General features: G+C 53.7%; 1 protein-coding gene across 4 annotated transcripts in view; it reads left to right on the top strand.

Annotated features, from left to right (window-relative positions):
* Positions 1-2138: 2138 nt before the first annotated feature.
* AKAP1 (A-kinase anchoring protein 1) overlaps positions 2139-22476 on the top strand; it is a 30523-nt gene continuing 10185 nt past the window's right edge. Inside the window, exons 1-3 of one of the 4 annotated variants that reach the window (XM_043902739.1) lie at positions 2156-2289; positions 19169-19249; positions 19962-21489. In XM_043902739.1, coding sequence (XP_043758674.1) covers positions 19986-21489 — 1504 coding nt within the window. In that variant the 5' untranslated portion in view covers positions 2156-2289; positions 19169-19249; positions 19962-19985. Of the gene's footprint in view, positions 2290-14176; positions 14474-19168; positions 19250-19961; positions 21490-22476 lie in introns of those variants that run through there. The other 3 variants (XM_043902740.1, XM_043902738.1, XM_043902741.1) reach the window with 3 other exon arrangements.

The raw sequence follows: 22476 nt of genomic DNA on the forward strand, positions 1-22476 counted from the left end.
GGCCACATCTTTTTCCATCTGAACCTCTGTACCAGCCTCCCAACTGGTCTCACTTTTTCTGTGCCAGTCATCTTCTAGTCCAGCAGTCCCCAACTTTTTTTGGCACCCAAGGCTGTTTTCATGGAAGAGTGCTTTTCCACAAATCGGTGGGGGCGGGGGGGTCATGGTTCCAGGATGATTCAAGTGCATTACATTTATTGTGCACTTTATTTCTAATCTAAGGCCACCGCTGATCCGACAGGAGGTACCTCTGTAGCCTGGAGGTTGGGGACCCCCTGCTCTAGCCTGTCCTTTCTGCAGCAGCTCCAGCTCCCATTTCAAAGCAGAAATGATAGTGTCGCTCTCTACTTCATCCTCTTTATGGCTTCCCATTCATTCACTAAACATTTTTACTGAGTGCCTGCTCTGTGCTCTACCCTCAACAATGCCTCCATTCATGAAAAGAAATAGTACAGAGATTGTGGTAAATGCCGTTGAGAAAAATAAAGAAGGTGTGAAGAGACGGGGAATTGTGTGTATGTGTTTACAGCTATTAAACAGGGTCTCCAAGAAAGGTTTCACTGAGACTGAGTAGGAGGTGAAAGAGGTGAGAGAGTTGAATTCTGCAGAATATTCCAGTGGGAGGGAAGAACTAGTGCAAAGGCCCTGGGGTAGAATAGAAGCATGCCCGGCAGCTGAACAGAGTAAAATAAAATCAAAGCTTTACTATGGTTTATAAACTGACCCAGTTCCCTCACCACCCCCCCCCCCCAAAAAAAACCCTTCCCTTGACAGTCCTCCAAACTTTTCCAGCACTTTCCCCACCTCACTGCAGTCCATTCACACCAATCTAGTTGGTCAGACACTGTTTCCTGCAACACAGGCAATGTAGCTGCCTCTGCAGGAATACTTCCCAATCCAACTCTTAAGTACAATTTGCTAGATCAGCTCCTTCTCATCAGGCAGGTTTCAGTTTAAATTTCACCTCAGGCCTTTCTGAACCACAGAAATTAAAATAGTTCTCTTCTTATTACTTCTTTCCTAATTGTTTCCCTCCTGTCCCTAATAACATCATACAATTGGAATTCATATTTACATATATATATGAATTTATACTTAAAACTCAATAGGCAAATGTTATCTCATCATCATTTAAATTTGCACTTGAAAACTAGGGAGGATTAAGCATGTTCATAAGTAATAGTTCTTAACATGAGCTTTTTTCACTTCCTGTCCTCACCTCCCTGGCCAGCTGGAACCCGACCCTGTCCACCTGTACCGGGGGTTCCTGCTGCTAAGTCGCTGCTGCTGCTGCTGCTAAGTCGCTTCAGTCGTGTCCGACTCTGTGCGACCCCATAGACGGCAGCCCACCAGGCTCCCGCATCCCTGGGATTCTCCAGGCAAGAACACTGGAGTGGGTTGCCATTTCCTTCTCCAATGCATGAAAGCGAAAAGTGAAAGTGAAGTCGCTCAGTCGCGTCCGACTCTTAGCGACCCCATGGACTGCAGCCTACCGGAGGCGCAATTTATTTTCCTGTTTCCTCTTGGCAAGAATTATTCCAAATCCCAACCGTCTTTAGAGCAAAGTGTGTCATTTCGACATCACGAAGTTGTGAAAAGGGGCAAGAGTGACATTTGAGTTGTGACGGGCACTCCCACTATGCAATTATCGTGCAACTATTAAATACCACCAAATCATGCGTACAATGCAATGATGAATCACACTGAATATATCTATTTAAGTGAAGGCGAGGGGAGCGCTGCCCATCAGCGGCCCCTCTGCCTGTTTCAGGGGCCTCCCTATCCTGGAGAAGGCAGACGGTCTCACCAGCCCCGGAGACCGCCCGCGGCCGAGGCGGGCTAACGCGCGCAGAGCTCGGAGCTTCGCCGACGGAAACGCGCGAGAAGCGTTCCAGAGCATCCAGCGCGGCCTGTCTCCCGAGCCCCACCGAGACGACAGCTCATCTCGCGAGAGCACGGGCAGCTCCCGGCGGCGGCGGCGGCGGCGGCGGGCGGCTGGCGGCGGCGGAGCGCTCTAGACCGCGCCCCCTCTGGCGCGGCCGGGAGCGGCGCGCACGCGCAGGGGCGGCGGGCTGGCGTGGGGGCACGAGGGCGGGGGGCGGGGCCTGCGTCGCGCCGCGGGCACGTCGCCGCGCGTCCTCGGTATTTAATGTGTCTGTGTTCCCCCGGCCCGGCCGAGCACGTGGGGGAGCGGCCGGAGCGTTCCGCTGAGGGGCCGCACGCAGAGGCGGGGGCCGGGGGGGCGGCGGCGGCGCGAGGACTCTGCACCCCGACGGGGGCCGAGGGGCGGTAAGTGGGGGCCGCCGGTGAAACGGGCAGCACCTGCGGGGACCCCGGGGGCGGCGCCGTCGGGGCGGCGCTGAGGCGCCCGACGCAGAGCTCGCGCGGAGGCGCCCGGGCCGTCGCCGCCTGTCAGGCAGGCCCTCTGCCTCCCGCCGCCCGCGCGTCCCGCCGGGCCCCGCCTGACGCCCCTCTGGTGACCGGCCGCGGCCGCCCTCTGCAGCCTCGCGGGGCCCTCCGCGGGCGTCCCCGTCCCCGGGGGGCGGGAAGCGCTGGCGCGGCGTTCCGTCCACCTCTCCGCGGCTTAACTTTCCCGGAGCTGCGGCTCACACCCTCCCGGGGCGCGGACGCCAGTGCGTCCCACCCAAGGTCGCCCGGCCTCGCGCGCGTTTCCCTTTCAAAGGTCGCTTGCGCCCGGCCTGCGCCGGGAGAGGCGGCGGCGGCGGGCAGGGCCAGGTGCTCACAAGGGCGCGGGAGTGTCCGAAGGCCCGCGGGCGCCCTTCCCCCGCCCCCTCCGGGGTTGGAGCTGAGCTGGTCACTAAAGAGAGCTCCCCCAACTTCTGGGCTCCCCCGTCGTGCCCCACGTTGCGCCGCACCGAGGCCCGGCGGTGGCACACCCGAGCGGGCAGCCCAGCCCCTGGGAGCGGCACGCAGCGAACTCAGGGCACGGAGGCTCGGTCTACGGGACCGCGAGGCTGAGCTCGGAGATGGGCTGTGCTTGGAACCTTGTTATGGGAGGAGGGAGGTTTAGGGTCCCGGTATCGAGGGCTTGGTGTCTCTCGAAGACAAGCTCTCCCAGGCCCTTTACAGGGTGTCCGGGGAGGGGGAGGCTGTACTGTCCCGGGCGCCCGCTGACCTCGCACCCCGGGGCGCCTGGCTCCCGAGCCGCATGGCGCCCGCGCCCCGCTCGGGCCGGTGGGAGCACGCTGGTTTCGGGGTCCCAGGTCCCAGTGTGCATGGGCAGGCTTTGGTCTGGATGCCTCGGGGGTGAGCTTTCACCAGCTCTCCTGTTTTGTGCCACCGTGGGTACGGTCGCTCCTATTTTCCTCCCCCGGAGGAGGCCCAGAGAAGGACAGGAGCTGTTGGTGGCAGGTGGTGCCCTGTCGACTGGCTGGGAAGACCGCGCGTTTCGCCGTCCCCCTTTCCCGCGGAGATGCCGAGGTTGGCAGGCGCCTTCTTGCCCCCCTCGTCCTCCCCTAATGCCAGCCGGGTGCACAGAACTACAGGTGTCAGAGGAGGCCTCACAAGTCGTGTCGGGTGTATGGGCAGAGCCGTGAGGTCGAACTAGCTGTCTTTCCCCTGCGGAAGTACAGGCTGTCTGGTGTTTAAATGTATCTCCTGTAGGTTAATCTGGGTGGCTGGACATTCGGTACAGTCATATCTGTTGGTTGGTTTGCTTTCCAATACCCCCACCTCCTTTGTCGAAATGATTGATTAAGAAACCCCATTCACAAAAAGCTATCAATTCTGGGAACTAGTAACCTTACCTTGCTGCCGTATTCTTGGAACTAAGTCCTTCCCAAATAATTTTTTTTTAATTCTGATTAGAAGTTTGAGCTCTTAGCAGTGCCCATCCCCTTTGCTCTTAAAGGTACAGAGCATCTTTGAAGTGAAGAGGGGGGAGCATGATGTGCCCGTCTGTCAAATTCCTCTGTTCTTGAAGTCCAAGGGATTCACCTGCTGATGTTTTAAGACATTCTTAGCTCTGGAGACAAGTGAAGTACTCGGGGGAGCTTTTTTTGACTTGTGTTGAACCTTTCCTCTTTAACTTTTGAACTTGTTTCACGGGTTCCGGGTAGTAATTCCTGGGTGTGTGTTTAGATGAAGAATGGCCTTGGGCTGTAGTAGGTTCTCTGGATCCTACAGGTATGCAAATCACTGAAGCCTTGGTGCCTGTCTGAATTAAATAGGCTCTATTGTCCCACGTATTGTCAGGTGATGGCCCCTGAAGTTGCAGATAACTGATCCCCTCCCAGCCTGTGAGTGGGACTGGTCTACTGTCTAGCTCTTGGTTTGACTACCAGTTCTTCCTCCCAGCTGTTTCTAGGAAGTACCACTGCAGGGTGTCAGTGAGGCTGGCTGTTGGAAGTGGCTGCTCAGGTGCCAAGGAGATATGTCTCCAGTATAAGGTTGTTCAGCGTCAATATTTTAAAGTAATTTGTTCTACCTAGTAATGCAAATTATTCTTGGGCGTTGAGCCCAGGCCAGGTCAAAATCATTGTTTGTGGGTGTAGGCTAGTTTTAAGCTTTTCAGTCTTCTTTCATCCTCAAGACAAATAGATATTTGTGGGGTGCGGTGCTGTGCCTGGCACATGTTGGGTACTCATTATTTTTTTCCCCCCTTCTAAAGAGTCTCTGAGATTGACTTTGTTTCTCTTGAATCTGTTAAGTGACTTGAATATTAATAAATGGACTCTATTCCCCAACCTCTCACCTGGAAACTTGGTTGGAAGGAGGAAAAATTGGCTTCCTACACATTGCCAGCCAGCTTCCTGGCTCAAGCCACGTGCCTGGTGAGCTGGTGCTTTCCAGCCCATTCTCCCCAAGTGCTTCCTTCCTAATCTTCCCTGTGAGTCTTGAATGAGGGGGCTTCTCTGCAGTGTGGACTGTTGTGCTCTGGTGGGGAAGTTTGGGGGTGAGTTAATACCTTCAGCCTGCCATCTAGGGTTTCTCTCCTCTGGGGAGGAGGCTGGTCCTTATTGGCCTCTTAGCCCATTGAAATCATCTCATGTTATTTGAGTTGCTGATCTGTGTGGGATATATTTTAATCCCAGATCTTCATTCCTAGGGCACATTGTTTCTTCTACATCCCTTTCTGGTGTAATGCCTCACACAGATTTCACCTTCAATTATTAACATCAAGTACCGATTGTGTGTGGCATTTTCACTGGCCTGCTGGCCCTCGTACCTAATTTTAAACTTGGGCAGTGCAGAACAAGAACAGTGCTTTGGGTAGGACAGAGTGGCTGAAGAAGTCACTTGTGGAGACAGAAGCTAAAATTTAGGGGACGCCTTTTCCTTGATAGTTACTCTTCGAGGTGAGTTACAAGCAGACGCCTCCCTAATCCGTTAGTCCTCACACTTCTGAGTACAGTTGAGGAGGGTGAGGGTGATGCTGGAGGTCACTCGGAATTGTTTCAGTGGCAAATAAAAATGCAAATTGAAGGATAGAGAAACTGACTTAATTTGGGTTTGGACTTACACTCAGCCCTCTGGAGGGCTTTTGTGAGAAGAACAAGGAGTCGTCAGGTCCATGGTTCTGTTCTTTCTGTTGCTTCCTAAGCAGATTATTGTAGTAAAAGGAGTGTGCGTTATCATTCAGCATTCTGAGGACTGGCTTTCAGTCTTAAGGACCTTTCAAGGTGTCCTTTTCCTCCTCCTGTATGGTTCTGCTAAGTGGTCCTTGTTCTGTCCAGTTCTTGCCATCTGAATGTTTCTACAGCTCAGTTTGATAAATTTGCAGAAGTTGATACTAAACTTTCTGTCCCCATCTGGCAGTACAGGCTGGCTGCCTCCGCTTAGCTGGTCCTCACTGAGGCCCATGCACTTAGGAACAGAGTAGAGCCCCAGGAAAGTTCTGGAAGTAAAGCTGTGGCGTGCTGAGGGCTGAGGGGGCTTGTTTCATCCCTGAGGGTTTAGCTAACAGAAGTCTTGATTGGGGATGGCAGAGTGGGGTGGAGGTTGAGGTCTCTACAGCTTTCAAGGCTGAAACCTGGCTGGAGTTCCGGGCAGGTCTGTTTCTGCAGCTGGGGGAATAAAGTTAGTCAGCATAAAATGCATTCAGATTGTGCTTCTGGGAGCCCTGGAGTTAGTCTGCCCCTTACAACTGCTGGGGGGTGGAGTTGCCTGCAGGGTGGGGTGTGTTTGGGCCAGGGATGCCAGGATAGTACAAGCCAAAGGTCAATCCACTGTTTTAAGTGCACTTAAAGTTCACTTAGCTCTCAGGTGCTACTGTATTAAATGTTTTTATTTTACTATATCTTTATTTTCCTGAATCCATCCTTAGGGCTGAGGGTGTAGAGCTGCCTTGTCCTATAGATAGCTACTAGTTATGGGTAGCTAGTTAAATTTAAGCTTTTTAAAGCATTAAGGAAATTTTAAGAATTAGGCTCCTTGGTGACATTAGTCACATTTCACATGCTCACATAGCTTCATGTGGCCCAAGGCTGCGGTACTGGACAGTGCAGATCAGAAATGTTTACATCATCACCGAAAGCTCTGTTGGATAGCACTGGTCTTAGTTCTTTGCCCAACTCTAAAAGCTTCATTGTCTCGCCTTATAAAGCATGTTTGACCTTAGTCTTCTTTATTGCACAAACCCAACATCTTTGGTGACAAGTTATTTATCAGCTCTTTCCATGGCATGTCCAGAAGTAAGTTCTGGTCTGCCAGTTTGGAGGGCAGTGATCAATTATGAAACGGTTTGAGCAAGGCGTGTAGCAAGGGGTCTGGGGATGGGCGTGAAAAGCGAAGGGCTAGACACTAAGCCTTTGGAAAGCCATCTTGGCTTGAGAGAGTGTTGATCATCGTAAAGGTCCTCGCTGGTTCTCTGAGGCCTGTGCTCATTGGCCTTAGTCATCGTGTCAGCAGACTTGCTGTTTGGTCCTTCCAGTCGCCTGGTGACTTCTGCAGGACCCCAGCGTGGCCTTTCTAAGCCAGGTTGCGCACACCTTACAGACAAGTATCGTTTTCATTCTGTCCCTGCAGGCCGTCTCAGCGGCAGGAAGCCTGTCTTTACCGAAGGCTTTGGGCAGAGTTGGTTCCCAGTGGGCATCCCCAAGTGTTGGTGTGGGTCTGGCTCTGGGGAGTGGGCTTTATTTCCATATGCCCCTCATCTAGTCCTGGGTGTGCTTAGTTTGAACCCTGCTAGACTGGCCTTTGGCGTATAATATGAACTCTTTTCTTGGAGCCTGACAGTAGAAGATTTCTAAGACATTTATTGAGCATCTGCTGTATACGTGATAACTTAGGAGGGTTTTTGCACATTATTCCCTTTTTATTCTCTCTCATCCCTATCAGGTTAAGAATTTCTAGTTTGTGTATGAGGAAGCCAAGGCCCTGCGAAAAGGAAGCTGATTCCAGGACACAGGGCTGGGCTGGGTCGGGCCCTTTGAGGCTTTTTCTTATTAACTGCCCTGTTACCCTTCCATCCTCATCCAGAAAGTGAAACCAGGCTTTTGAAACATAAAATTATTTATCCCGCAAACTGAGTCAGACTGTTAGATCATTCCAGCCTCATTCAGCCCTGGGAAGGAGGTATTTGTATCTCATTTCTTTCAGTGTTATTTTATGGGAAACGGGAGTTAAGGATCTTTTTTTTGTTTGTTTGTTTTTGGTTTTTTTTTTTGTTTTTGGAGTTAAGGATCTTTAACGTCCTTATATTTCCAGTGTTTTTATCATTGGAATTATGCAACCGTCCAGTGCCTTCGAGCTGCACAATAATGGCAGTGACTAAGAGCAGACAGCCTCCTAAGCGAGGTAGCCCTGCCTTAGGGCCAGGAAAACTGCTCTGAAGACTCTATGGCTTAGTTTGGTCACCTGGCTGAAAAGGCCATTGTGAAGCCACTCAGTCCTTGGCTAATAATAGTGTGGCCTGTCAGACCTCGCACAGGGTCACGGGACAGTCCCCTGGCCCTCAGCAGGCTGCAGCCCAGAGCAGCTTGGTCCCTGTTGGAGGAGGCGGCCCAGCCCTCTGCCCCAGGCCTCCCTGCCGCCCCCATCACTTCCCTCCAGCCTTGGCTTGGAGGACAGGTTTCCACCCCCCTCCCCCGCCCTGTGGATTTCCACCCCACTCACCTCCCCCTTCCTGTCCCTCCAGAGAGAAAGGAGTGGCTTGCCCGGAGCTGCATGGGCTGGGCCTGAGAATAACCTCCTCGCTTTGTCCTTTGAGTTTGGTGCGGCCTGCCCTGCCAAGCATGTGCTGTCATGCTATTTTTAGCAGGTGGTTCCTTTAGGAGGGCCAAGTGCATGCGGCTTCAGTGTGTGGGGCAGGTCCTAGTGCCAAAGCCGCCACCTCTCTTAATCAGGGAGGGAGGAGAAGAAAGCCCCCCTGGAGACCGTCGTGGGGGCCATGGGTGTGGGAGTGTCCACTCATGAGGTCCCCGGGGCTGCCACTCCTGTTGCGACCTGTGGCAGGGACCCAGCCCTGTCTCCTGGGCAGGCAGACATGTGACCAAGGCAGCCTTCTGAGCAGATGCTTGTAGGTCAGGACTGCCATCATGGGGAAAGACGACCCCGCGGCTGGGTTCTGTTTCCATGGAACTCACCCAGCCTGAGGACCGGCCACTAAAGGACCGCAGCCTGGTAACCGGCGTCCTCTGGCTTAAGCCAAAGGAAAACTGCAAGAGAAGGGAAACTCATGCCGTTCACGGAGAATTCTTCCTGGGGAGTCACTGAGGCCCAAAAGAGATGAAAAAGGGGGTTGATGAATACGTTTTGTTCCTCATTGCCCTCCTTTCTCCCCCTGCCCCTCCCGCGTTCCTTCTTTCCTGTAACTCGGAGCTGCCAGCTCCAGCCCCTCTCCCTGTTTCTGATTAAGGAAGCTTCAAGCCATATAAGGTCCTCTGTTGCCTATGGTTTATGTTGGCTGGAGAGCAAGATTGTTTTCGCAAAGTCTGATTGAAAGAAGTGGCCAGGGCTTCTGTGGGGCTGCGTGTATGTGTGTGTCTGTCTGTCCGTTGCTGCCCTCTGTCCCCAACCCCCCTTGGTGGAGGGGGCCTGGGCCCTGTTATTCTGACAGATTCGTTTGAAGGTGTGAAGGGCTGAGGGTAACAGTTAGCTTCAGTTCCCCACGGCTAATGAGGGGTGTGCCCCCGGGGCTTCCTGGCAGATGAATTTGCTCAGGGAACCTCTTGTCTCACCCTGTGCATCCCTGCTGTGCCACCAGCCGCAGAGGCGCTCTGTCCTGGAGTGGATTCTGCAGTCAGCTTCTGTTTATTAAGAACCTGCAGTCCCTTGGCTCTTGGGGCACCCTCTCTGAAGGGAGTTGGGTGAGCCTGTTCCCCCAGGTGCTTCTCCTTTAGCTCAGCGTCTGCCCAACGGTGCCAGGAACGGCTCCTCGGGCAGCAGCCCGTAGTCCTGTCCTGACCTCCGCCTCTGCCGGCTCTTGAGTCAACCAGCCTTGTGACTGCCGCAGGACTCTGGCCTGGCTTCTCCCCGCTGGAACTTCTCCACCTCCTTTCCCGTCCTCTCAGGTCTTGGCAGAGCTGCTCCTTGCTGTTCACGCTGCTGCCACCTCTGCAGAGACCTTCACTGTGCTCCCTGGAGCTCAAGCTCCCCCTCTCCCCGGCAGGCTTCATCTGGCTTTCCTTGGCCCAGGCTCCTCGTTTAAACTACACATTTTCTCAGCTCTCCCAGATGGTACCATTCAGGATGCAGTTCAGTTCAGTTGCTCAGTCGTGTCCGACTCTTTGTGATCCCATGGACTGCAGCACGCCAGGTCTCCCTGTCCATCGCCCACTCCCTGAGTCCCCCCAAACCCATGTGCATCGAGTCGGTGATGCCATCCAGCCATCTCATCCTCTGTCGTCCCCTTCTCCTCCTGCCCCCAGTCCCTCCCAGCATCAGGGTCTTTTCCAATGAGTCAGCTCTTCACATCAGGTGGCCAAAGTACTCGAGTTTCAGCTTCAGCATCAGTCCTTACAATGAACACCCAGGACTGATTTTCTTTAGGATGGACTGGTTGGACCTCCTTGCAGTCCAAGGGACTCTCAAGAGTCTTCTCCAACAACACAGTTCAAAAGTATCAATTTTTCTGTGCTCAGCTTTCTTTATAGTCCAACTCTCACATCCATACATGACCACTGGAAAAACCATAGCCTTGACCAGACGGACCTTTGTTGGCAAAGTAATGTCTTTGCTTTTTAATATGCTGTCTAAGTTGGTAATAACTTTCCTTCCAGGGAGTAACTGTCTTTTAATTTCATGGCTGCTATCACCATCTGCAGTGATTTTGGAGCTCAAAAAAACAAAGTCAGCCACTGTTTCCTCATCTCTTTGCCATGAAGTGATGGGACCGGATGCCATGATCTTAGTTTTCTGAATGTTGAGCTTTAAGCCAACTTTTTCACTCTCCTCTTTCACTTTCATCAAGAGGCTCTTTAGTTCTTCTTCACTTTCTGCCATAAAGGTGGTGTCATCTGCATATCTGAGGTTATTGATATTTCTCCTGGCAGTCTTGATTCCAGCTTGTGTTTCCTCCAGCCCAGCGTTTCTCATGATGTGCTCTGCATATAAGTTAAATAAGCAGGGTGGCAGTAAGTGTGCACAGGAGCATAGTTAATCCACTGCATGAGGGGATGCCCAGGGCTTGGTGCCCTGAACTTGAGAGGCTGCGGGTTTCTTACATGGGTTCCCCATCTCTGCAGTGTTGTTACTTGAGATGTGACTCCCTACCCCCCCTCCATCTTTGCTTCCTGAGGGCTTCCCCATCTGCGGTGGAACCTGGCTCCCTGTGGGTATTTAATCTTTATTAAACTGCTGGCTCTGAGGGGTTCTGCTGCCTGAGGCTAGCTTGACCTCAGTAAGCATGTTCTCTTTCTGATTGTTGCTGTGTGTCAGAGGGGTGGTTGGGGTTTCTTGAAGCAAGATTGCTATCAGTTATTATTTGAAAATAAAGCAGTATAAGTTTGTACATAGATGGGTTAGCGCTAATATGTATTAATCATATAGGTAAAAGTTGTTTCGTAATAGAATATCCATCGTAGTTAATACTTAGGAATGTATTAATTTTTTATCATAGGGTTGCTTGTAGAAAGATTTGACTTGACTCTGCTAAGGTTTGAAAGAACAGCCCTTTGCCCAGAGTGTTTGCCCACCTGTCCTGACCCCTTCTGGAGGGGGCTGGCCTCCCTCCCGAGTACTTCTGGGTCTCCTGGGGGGGTCAGGTCCAGACCTCCGCATATCCAAACCCGCGCATGTTCACTGCCCTGTAGGCTCTGTCCTCGGGTTCTGCATCCATGGGTAAGGAGGGCCGGCTGTGTTTCTAAGTAGTGTTACTACTTTCTTTCTTTTTTCCCGTCCTTCCTTTTAAAAAGTATTGTCTGTTTTGTTTTTCTACTCTGGAAGGTAAGGACTTGGCCAATTCCTACCCATTCTCCCCCCCGCCCCGCCCCGGCCTTGCCCTCTCAGTAGAGGGGCAGCTCAGCATTTGGTCACGTTACAGGGTTGTGGTATTTACATTGTCATGGTTGCAGAGTTCTTGGTTCTCCGAGTTTCCCCTCTGGTCTTCCCCCTTCCTCCTCTTGCCCTCCTTGGTTTCCTGTGTTTCTTTAGCTTGGTGTTCTCTGACTCTCTCTCCAGCCTCTGGCTCTCCCCAGGCCTTGGCCGCTGCAGTCCGCTGGTGGGAGCCCCTCGTGCTCACCGCGTGCTCAGCATCCCGGGACCCCTGCGTCCTGGAGCCTCCTGCTCCCCTTTGCTTGTGTTGCTTCCTTCCCTTCCTTTCTTCTTTCACTCCCTAGTCTTGCCTTGGACATGTGCGAAGGTGGGCAGCCAGCCAGAAGCAAGCCGCTCTGAGCACAAGGACAGGTCCCTTTGAAAGCATGGGTTGGGGCTGTGTGGCTGAAGGCGAAGGGTTGGTGGAAAGATGGCAGAGGCCAGGCCCTCAGATCCATGCCCGCAAAAGACCAGCTTTACTCTCCGAGTAGTTGAAATGAGAGGGGATCCAGATTTGGGTACCAGGTAGTGGCAAGAATGAAAGTCCTCGTGCTGAACAGGCACCCCCGCCCCGCCTGACTGTCCCAGTGCTGCCGTTCATGCTCACATCTTCTCTTACCCGGGACAGTCAGATTTGGGACATCTGGTGGCCAGATCCCTCCCCCCCAACCAGGACACTTGATTGACTCTTGGGCTGAACTTGTCAGTTGGTCAGTGGCAGGACCAAGCCAACTGAGGAAGACGTCATTGGGGGCTTTTCCCCCAGAGAAACGGAAGGGCTTGAAAGAGGGCCGTGTTTCTGTCTGGTTCATGTCTGTGCCCCACTGAACTGTGTACCTTTGGCACCAATGAATTTTTTGTTGAGTAGAAACTACCTTATGCGTTTATGTCATTTCTGAGTTAGTCCTGTTGCACTGTCTGCCATTTGGGAAGTCAGTGTCTGACTACCTCTTCGTGCCTTCTGCCTCTCCTCAGCATCTTTTCTGATTCCTCTGGAAGGCATGTGCCATCCTTAATAACTTTCAGGTGAGCTTGCTGTCCAGGCGCACCTTCATATCTTTGGGGCAGTCTTGTGTTCTGTGGTCATGGGTGGGAACTCCATGTGCCTGGGAGCACTTCCCTGGCACCTGATCTGTCACCGTCCTCAGAGACCTGTCAGAATTCACTGGTAAAGCAAGAAGGTTGCCAGGAGCCAGGGATGAGGGGCAGGATGGATGTGACATTGTCGTTCAGGGGATGCAGTGGGAGGGTTTTTGTAGGAGATGCTGTTTTTATCACCTGAAGCTGAATGAGGCTAGATGGTTGTGGGTTTAGTCGGAGGAGTGGGGGGACTCGGGGCATTCCTTGTGTCCTTGTGTGAGTTTCTGGTTTCTGAAGTTTTCCAAACTGGAAGTTTAATTTTGAATTGAGCCAGAGGAGGAGGAGGTCTTGATTTGAGACCACGTCCAGATGGGATGTTTTGCTTCTGGCTTCTTACCTGGAGCTCTGGTACCAGACCCCAAGTTTTTGCTTCAGCAGGAGAAGGCTTCCCTGAGCAGATTGTCTCACCCAGACATTACTGGGAGAAGCCTCCAGTCTCCTGGAGGGCAGCCGGGAAGACCGTGGGTCCCGCCAGGGTGGGCAGTGTGGCGGGGCTGGCCGCGCTGGCTGCCCTGCTGCTGAGCTGGGCCATCACAATGGAGGGTGTGGAGACAGCCCTCTCTGTGAGCTAGTGTGGAATCTCTAGGGTGCTTACACGAGTCACAGCCCAGCCAGGCCCCCTAAGGATGAAGGTAACAACCCTGTGAGCACGCGCTGGGCGAGACCAACTGCCTGAGGATGGCCGCAGCACTGTGATCCCAGGGCCTCAGTCATGCTGCTGAGGGTCTGCGGCCCAGCGCACCACCATCCCGCACCCTCAGGGGCAGCACCACACTCTGCCCGGCGAGGTAGGCTCTGGCCATCACGGCGTTTGTCCACTCTCGTGTCTCCTCCAGGTCTCTGAGGACGCCCTCTGGCACTGCGTTTGTGCTCCGTGTGCTAGGTGGCCACTCGCTGCCCGTGGCTGTACCTTTAAGTTAACATTAAATTTAAGGTTCCATTCCTCTGTTACCCTGGTCCTGTTGCCAGTGCCCAGGAGCCCCTTGTGACTAAGTGGCCTCTAGTCCTAGCCTGCGGTCGCCCCTTGGGGATGGCCCAGGCCTTTGCGTCTGGCGACCTGCTCTGCTTTGGCTGAGTCTCAGCTGCCACAGCTTCTTTCTGCCGCCATCATGGCAGAGGTCACACTGCTTTGTCCTCCCCCACCAGCCTTCGGCTCCGGCTCCGGCTCCCGACTCTCTCCTCCTCTCTGCTGGCCCCTCCGCCCCCCAGGGCATCTTGGTTTAGGAGCTCAGTTTCTGTCTTCAGCCCCATTACAACCTAAGGAGACCCTGGCCTTCTTTGAGACGGCCTCCTGGGGTGAGTTCTTTTTGCCACTTCTGAAGGTGGGCTCAGCTTGGTGCAGTTCTGTGTGTGAGAGACACCCAGAGTCTTCCATTGGCATTGTCAGCTTCTGGTGACAGGAAGCTTTTATTTGCATGGTTTAAATGTATGTGCATAACCTCAACCTGATGAGGAATTGGGTAAATGCATCCTGTACAAATCCAGAGACACCCTGGTAGTCCTATGGAAAGACCTCTGTGTGTGTGACCTTCCTCCGGGTTGGAGGGTGGTGAGGGGGGGTGGGCCGGTGGGGGTGAAGTTGGCCTAGCCAGCAGCCTGCTGTTTTCTGAAGGCGGTGGCAGCAAGTGCTGGGCTTTAGGTTCTGGGTCACGTAGCCATTTCCTGTCCTTGGAAGGCCCCCCTTAAGAGGAGAAGCTCCTTAGCAAGAGTTTGATGTGCTGGACACTCTCGATGGGGTGTCTTGCGCCCCCTGTTGGTGAACACCCCGGGATCATCTTCAGCAAAAGGGAACTCATCATGCTGGAATAATGGAAGAAACGTTCCGATTTCCATTTGGAGAGTGTATGAAAGTCCATTCAGAACACAGGAGTGGATCCAGGCCCAAGCCCACACTGGACTTGTGAGTCTCTTGGTGTTCCCTCAGCTCTTGTGTTACGATCAGTTCCCCCGCCCCACCCCATCATGAGTCACATGCCACTCTTTTTCTAACAATAACTGCAGCCAAATTGACTTAGTTACTGGGACCAACACTTGTTTTCTTGTTTAACAAAGCTCCTGGAAATTTGCCTTCTTATTTAGCAGAAGGCTCTATACTGCAGTGACTGGACTGGTCGTCAGTCTTGAGGGTGAGATCAGTATTTCCCTAGGGGTAAGCTCTTCTGTGGAGAAGGAAATGGCAAACCACTCCAGTATCCTTGCCTAGAGAATCCTGTGGACGGAGGAGCCTGGTGGGCTGCTATCCATAGGGTCGCACAGGGTCAGACGTGACTTAACATGCATGCATGCTTTGGAGAGGGAAATGGCAACCCACTCCGGTATTCTTGCCTGGAGAATCCCAGGGACAGAGGAGCCTGGTGGGCTGCTGTCTGTGGAGTCGCGTAGGGTCAGCCACAACTGAAGCAACTTCGCAGCAGCAGCAACAAGCTCTTCTGAGAAGCTGCAGGTGTCTCTGGGAGAAGGAAGAACTCTCTTTAGGTCCTGGGGAGTCCAGGTGAATGCTGCAGCCTTGGGGGGCTGTGGCACGTGCCAGCCTTGGGCTCTGTGTGACCACTGGGAAGCCAGCCAGCCTGCATCTATTCCCCAGCAAATGGACCTGCTAAAAATAAACAGGCAGCTATTCAGTTCCTCCAGATTCAAAATAGCCAGGCCGTCCTCCCCAGCAGTGCTAAGGTCCCTTCTGCATTCTTCTGCCAGGCTGTTCCCAGTGGGAGGCAGTGTCCTTGGCCTCCCGGTAGGAGGCCCTCGGGGAGGAACCTGCCTTCCCAGTGAGTGTGAGGCCGTCAGACCTGTGGTGCTAAATGCCGCTCGTATCTTCAGAGGGTCAGGTTAGAACACAAGTCACACATGCACAGGACCAGGGCCAAGAGAGCAACGCATGATCCTGTGCCCAGAGGAGGAAGGTGGTGGTGGGCCGACGGAGGCTGCAGTGTGTGTGTGTGTGTGTGTGTGTGACGACGGAGGCTGCAGTGTGTGTGTGTGTGTGTGACGAAGGAGGCTGCAGTGTGTGTGTGTGTGTGTGTGTGACGACGGAGGCTGCAGTGTGTGTGTCTGTGTGTGTGTGCGCGCGCGCACGTGTGTGTGTGTGTGTGTCCGGGGTTAAGGAGCGGTGGGCGCTTCCTGCACTACCTGTCCAGGCCCATCAGACCTTGTGAAGCAGGGAAGATGGGCACCTCACTGATTCGCAAGTCTATCTAGTGACGTTCGCTCAGATAGGGCCCTCCCAAACTGAAGAGCCAAGGACGTGAGGGAGAGTTGCTGACTGGTGGGAAGCGGGGCTCCCTGTGAGGTGCCCTGAGTGCCCGCGCGCCTTTGGGTGAGTGGCTGCTCCTCCCAGGGCCTCCTGGCCCTGGTCCCGGTGCCCTTGCTGCTCTGCACTCCCCTCCTGCCTGGGGGTCTGCCCACTCTTAGTTCAGGAGCCGGGCAGTTCTGTGGGAGGTGGGCAGCGCAGGGCCAGCCGCTGCTGCTCCTCGGCTGAGTGCCGGGTGAGTGGTGGGCACTAGGGGTCTGCTGGGACGACCCGGGTCCTGTGGGGTGGGTGACATCGCTTCACGGGAGCAGCATTACCCGCCTTCTCTGAGGCCCTTTTGGGTATTTGTCCGGCTTGGCAATGGAGAAAGTGTCTCCTGAGCTGTCATTAACTGAGTGGCTTGTTGGGCTGGGTGGGGCTAGAGGTGGTGACTCTCGCTGGGAGCTTGAGCCTCAGCTTGTGCGGACCCAGCTGGGCTGAGGGGCGAGGTGGGCAGGTGGCATGTGTCGTGGCCCCAGTCTGCACTGGGATGGGAGCAGAATGGGGAGGCGGCAGGGGAGGCCTGGCACGGGCTGGGTTGCGGTGTGCATGTCTTGGGTGCAGGACCAGAGCTCGGCGGGGCTCTGTGTCTGTGACCCCGCCTTATGGTGGGCACAGATCTGATCTGGGAGTGGGGCGGGGCCTGCGGGAGCGCAGACCCCCGCCATCAGCTTTAGTTCTAGAGGGTGGGGGCAGGTTCTCCCAGCTGTTTGTGTCTGGGATAGCAGCTCACCACTTACACCCTAATATTTAAGACTGTAGAAGTTGGGCCCGTGGATTGTAGAGTGAGGAGACCGCCCGCTCTCGGTTGTTAAGACATGGGCTTCTTTCTCTTCCTCCCCGTCCCATCCCATTTCGTCCCTCACCTGAGAGTAGGGGTGACTAGAGTGCGACGGGACTCAGCTGTCAACTCTGGGGTTGCCGCATTAATGAAGTAGTGGAGTATGAATTCGCTGATGAGGAGAAAACCTGGTTCATGCCCCAGCCCCAGAGCCCCACTGCCTGTGGCATGTGATCTGATAACAGACCAGGGACATGCCGCCTTATCTTGAGTGCCCCCTTCCCCCCTAACCTCTTTTCTTTCTCAAATTTCATTTTTTAAATTTTTTATGTGAAAGACATTAAACACAAAGCAAGTCTCCTTAATCTCTCACCTTTTTTGGGGTGTGCGCAGGTTATGGAACAGTGATTCCCCAACTTGACTGCACATTGAAATCACCTGGGTTGATTAAAAAACAAAAAACCTGACGCCCAGGTCTCACCCTGAGATTCTGATTGAATTGATCTGGGTGCCACCTTGGGGTTTTAAAGCTTCCCAGATGATACTAACAGGCAGCCAAGTTGGAGAATCCCTGTTAAAGAAGTTTAAAATTCTCTTCCTGAAAGAAAGAAGACTTTCTCTATTTACAGATAAGGATAAATAAATAGGCAAGTCTGGGAAGATTTGCAGGATGCAAGATCAATGTGCAAACCTCCCCCTCTTCCACAACTGAGAGGCCTGATATGGATCTTTCCCACTTTTTCCTTGGGATTATGTGAACATAATCACAAATGCACAGTGGTCTACAGCTTTTGTTTTCTGTATCATGGCAGATTTCCCATGTCAATATGTGAGATCAGCTTCCTTCTCCAAAACTGGTATGTCCATAGGTTCTGCAATATATTTAGCAGTCATTCCTCTGAGTTATGCTTCAAATGATACCCCAGTGAACATTCTTTTTTTTATAACTTTTAATTTTATATTGGAGTATAGCCGATTAACAAGCAATGTTGTGATAGTTTCAGTTGAACAACTATGAAGAGTCTCCGCCATTCATATACATGTATCCATTCTCTCCCAAATGTGCCTCCCATCCAGGCTGCCATATAACATTGAGCAGAATTCCATGTACTATACAGTAGGTCCTTGTTGGTTATCCATTTAAAATAGAGCAGTGTGTATATGTCTATCCCAAACTCCCTAACTATCTCTTCCTCCCACCCTTCCCTCCCAACAACCCTGAGTTCCCAGTGAACATTCTTAATACATACAAACATCTGCCTGATGTTTTTTTAAAGGAAAGATTCTGGGTGTGGGACTTGAGCATCATAGGATAGGATCATTAAGTTTTAAGAGAAGTACAAACTTCTTTCCTTCTTCTGTACAGTGCCTTGTTTGCACACACCCTTGGGTTTTGGATTTAATGTGGAGTAGACCCAAGTTCAGCCCCTTGAGTTATTTTAAGCTTTAGGATGGTAATATGTATTCCAAACCAGGTAGTTGAGGATTAAGCAATGCAAGGGAAAGCATTTCATGAGGTTGTGTTTGAATCTGAAGCTCCAAGGTAGCATCGTTGAAGCTTTCTGCCTGAAGGGATTAATACAGTCTTCTGAGCCCCGGCCATTGCTTAGCTTTGCTTTTGTATTTTCCAGTACCACTGCTTCATCTTTGAATATTAGCAAGAAGGTTTCTCTTTACAGACAAGGGAGTTTCTGGAAATGACCCCTCCCCAACCCCTTCACTTTGGAGAACACTCTACTGGACCCCTTCACCAGCTGCCATGTGCTGGGGAATCCTTTGCTGGTCCTGTTAAATGGCAGCATGTGATTCAGTGGGCCTGGGGTGGGTAGCAGTTCTCAGATGATGCTCAGTGCTTCTGGTCCATAGACTACACTTTGAGAAGCAAAGTTTCCAGGACTGTTTTTGCAGTGGTTGAACTTTCTTTTGCCTTGGCTGAGCATTAAAGCCACCTAGGGAACAAGAATATGCTCTGGTATTTCCAGAGTGCACTGATGTGAGTAAATTCAACTAGTTGTTTAGTCACTGAGTTGTGTCTGTCTCTTTGTAACCCCATGGACTGTAGCCTGCCAGGCTCCTTTGTCCTTGGGATTTCCCACGCGAGAATACTGGAGTGGGTTGCCATTTCCTTCTCTAGGCGATCTTCCTGTCCCAAGGATTGTGAACCCACCTCTCCTGCATTTCAGGTGGATTCTTAACTGCTGAGTCACAGGGGAAGCCCAAATTAAACTTGTCCAAATTTAACAATTAAAGAATTGTTGAAGCATTCACTTATATCCACAACAAAGCACAAACCACATTAAGGAATAATTCACCATAACAGTGGAGGATTTTTCGTTTTAAGGATTCTTGTCATTTTTGCAGACAAAATAAATTTTGCTGGTAGGGAGGCAATGCATGCAAGTGTGTATTCTAGAATACGTTCATCACATACCTCTCATGAGAGCTAACCCTGCTTTACCAGCACTTCATGTATGTGTCAACTGATCTTATACCAGCCATTCCTTACAAAGTGTGTCCCCATCTTACAGGTGGAGAAAGCTGTTTCCTGTCTCTTGTCTACTGCCTTCTCCTGGGCTCTTATTCCTCCTTGCCTGGATCTGACAGACTAGGTATTCAGCTTCCTTTCATTCGACGTGCTCCTGAAATAAGGAAGCACAGTTTGGGAGTGTGTGTTCCTTGCGAACCAAACCTGGTTCTCTGTTGACTGCAGAAAAAAGCGCAGCCTCTGCAGTGGGTGCAGGAGCCTCACTGAACCTGCTCAACAGCCTGACTCTCGAACAACTCGATTTCCACAGCCCTGTGTGTGTTGCTGGTCCCTCCCCTTGGGGGCACCCCCATCCCTTGAAAGATCTCACTCATCATTTGCTCTGAGTTAACTGTGGTGTAACTACTGTTTCCTTGACTGATGATTTGGGGGATGCTTGCGAGGGATGTGTCCACATGGATTTCCATGGGTATTTAAAAGTGCTCCAATACCACCTGAATAGACAGGTGTTCTGGGAGTTTAGAGAATGAAGACACTAAACACAGCTAGTCCCTTGCAGGGGAACCTAGGGACAATTGGACATCAAGAAGTGATGCAGGAAGGGATTTGGTTTCAGGAGCGGGCTCAGTGTGTTTCAGGGGAGTGTGCCTGAATGAGGGAGCAGAAGGCCGGGGGCAGTGCCCCTCCCCCCCGTGGGTCACCGGCCGGGGTGTGCCCAGAGGGCGGGCTGCGCCTTCCAGGGCCAGAGGGCGCGCGGCCGGCCTTCCTGGACGGTGAGTCCCATTAGGAGCGCTTGCCAGCTCTCACGGCTGCCCCTCGCTCTCCTCTTCCCGCAGGTGTAATTACTCCACGCCTCCAGGATGACGATCCAGTTACGTTCACTCTTCCCCCTGGCCCTGCCTGGAGTGCTGGCGCTCCTCGGCTGGTGGTGGTTTTTCGCCCGTAAAAAAGAGCCCCTCGACAGCCACGAGAGAGCAGTGGAGGCGGGCGCGGTGGTGCTGCGAGCCGGCCCTGCCACCCAGGAGGCGCTCCCCGTGGAAGACGCGCGGCCTGGAGCAGCCAGCCCGCTGCCCGAGAGGGAGCTGTGCGGCGGCGGCAGGCCCTCGCTGGAGCCGTCGGCCCTGCTGCGAGCACACCCGGTCTGCCGGAGGTCCGAGTCCTCGGGCAGCCTTCCCAACCCCACCGACACGAGACTACGCCCGGGAGCGCGCAAGGAGGTGGAGCTCGCCCTCGCGGGCGACGAAGCCAAGGCTGTCCCTCTGGAGTGTCCCCTGCCAGCCCCCAAGGGCCTTCCGTTCCCCCACGAGGCGGTCGAGGTGTGTAAGCGAGAGGCCGTGCTGGGCCGGCCTGCAGCCCCCGCCGAGAAGCCAGGCCCCGGAGAGAAGGCCCGGGAGAAGGGGGGCGCCGAAGGCACCGGGGACGCGGTGCTGGGAGAGAATGTGCTGGAGGAAGGGCCGGTGGCCTGGGAGCCGGCCCCCGAGTTAGAGTTACAGAGTGGCCGGGTGGCTGGAGCGGGAGAGAAGGGCCAGGGCCGCCTGCTGGACGAGGACGTGGCGGAGGTGGCGCCCGAGGAGACGCTGGCGCCCCGAGGCCGGGCGGCCAGAGCCTGGGATGGAGTCTTTCCCCGGGAGCAGGGCGGGGAGGAGACCTGGGACAGAAGCGAGAAGATTGAGCAGGCTGCCTTCCAGATCATCTCCAAAGTGATCCTGGAGGCCACCGAGGAGGTGCTGGCCACCACCGTGGGCAGGATCGCGGGCCGGGTGTACCAGGCCTCAGCCGCCCAGCCCCAAGGGCCGAAGGAGGAGAGCTGTGCCTCCGCCAGCCAGAAAGCCCCCCTGGGCCTGGAGGCCTCCGAGCCCACCGTGGCTGCCGTGGAGGCGGCCGCGGCCCTGGGGGACACGGCCCTCCCCTCTGCAGAGCCACCGACGGCAGACCAGCCAGCACCAAAGTCCTACGTGAGCTGCCTGAGCAGCCCTCTGTCCAGCCCCACCAAGGACAGGAAGCCAAAGAACTCTGCACACCACATCTCCTTGGCCCCCTGCCCGCCGCTGGCCACCCCCCTGGGCGAGTTGCTGGATGAGGCAGGCGGCCCGGGGGAAGAGGACACCCATGTCCCCTGCATGTCTGACAGCGGCCAGGCTGTCCCCTCCGGGGCCGCCTCCGGGCAGTGCTCAGATTCTGCCAGCACCTCGGGGCTTGAAGACTGTTGTACGGAGACCTCCTCCAGCCCCAGGGGCGAGGCTGCCACCCCACCGCTGCCCGAAAGTACTGTGCCTGTCAGCAACGGGGTGCTGAAGGGGGAGCTGTCGGACTTGGGGACTGAGGACGGATGGACCATGGATGCGGAAGCAGACCATTCGGGAGGTAGGCGGGCCTGGGGTATCCCCAAGAGGAGCAGGGTGTCTCCCCTCATTCAGCTGGGAAAGGCGGCTGGTCTGCTCTGCTGCTTCTGTAGTCAGATGCTCTTCTACACTGTGTCCCAGCGGCTTGCAGAAATTGGGGTACAGCAGAGAGCTGGTGGGCAACTGAGAAGTGAACGCTGCCCTGAACCCCAAAGCCATGGGAGCTGTAACTTGGTTCCGTAGCAAGGGACCCTCCCCAGCCCTTCTGAAGGAACCAGCTCAAAGTTGGGTTCACCCAGTAACTTAAGTGTACTGATCTGTCTTTACACACTAGCTTCTTAATAGCTTTTTTAAAGACGGAGAGGCCCCTTTAGCTTTAATCCCCTTGAGTACCAAGAATGGGTGAGCTTTTTCGGTGGTTTATTTCCTTTTAATAATGTGCTTGTTCCCATGTCTTCACCTGCTTTCCTTCTCCAGAAGCTCTTTCAGGGTAAGTGCCCAGAGAATGGCCACAGCCTCGAACCTTGCGGGAGGCTCGCGCCTTCCGCCTGTTGCTGTCACCTATTCCTTCAAGAGAGCCTCAGCCATTTCTTTCTGTGCAGCTGCAGTTCCGCCCCCGGGAAAGGGGCACTTTGGTAATGAAGTGTCCAATGGGTTTTTCGAGTGCTGACCCCAGCGTAGACAGTTCAGACCGCTAACTTACAGGTCAGCAGCTCCTGACCCTGGTTTTGCAGCTTCCCTGGGGTATTCCCACTTATCTCATGGAAAGAGGCCACGGGTTCCTCTGTGCGTCTCCAGCTTGCTTGTCCTGGAGGTGTTCCCTGTCATTTCAGCCCCAGGAAGGTTGGGGCTCTTGCTGGGGAATTTTACTGCTCTCAGCAGCATCTGGTGTGCACCACGTGTTGTCACCTGTAAGATGCTATTACCGATTAAGACACTGCTGTTTTGTGTGTACCTGTGATAGAAAAAAAGTGCTGCCAATCATGAGTGTAGAAAAGTCAGAGGCCAT

Source organism: Cervus elaphus, chromosome 5, assembly GCF_910594005.1.
Source record: "Cervus elaphus chromosome 5, mCerEla1.1, whole genome shotgun sequence".
Classification (NCBI taxonomy): domain Eukaryota; kingdom Metazoa; phylum Chordata; class Mammalia; order Artiodactyla; family Cervidae; genus Cervus; species Cervus elaphus.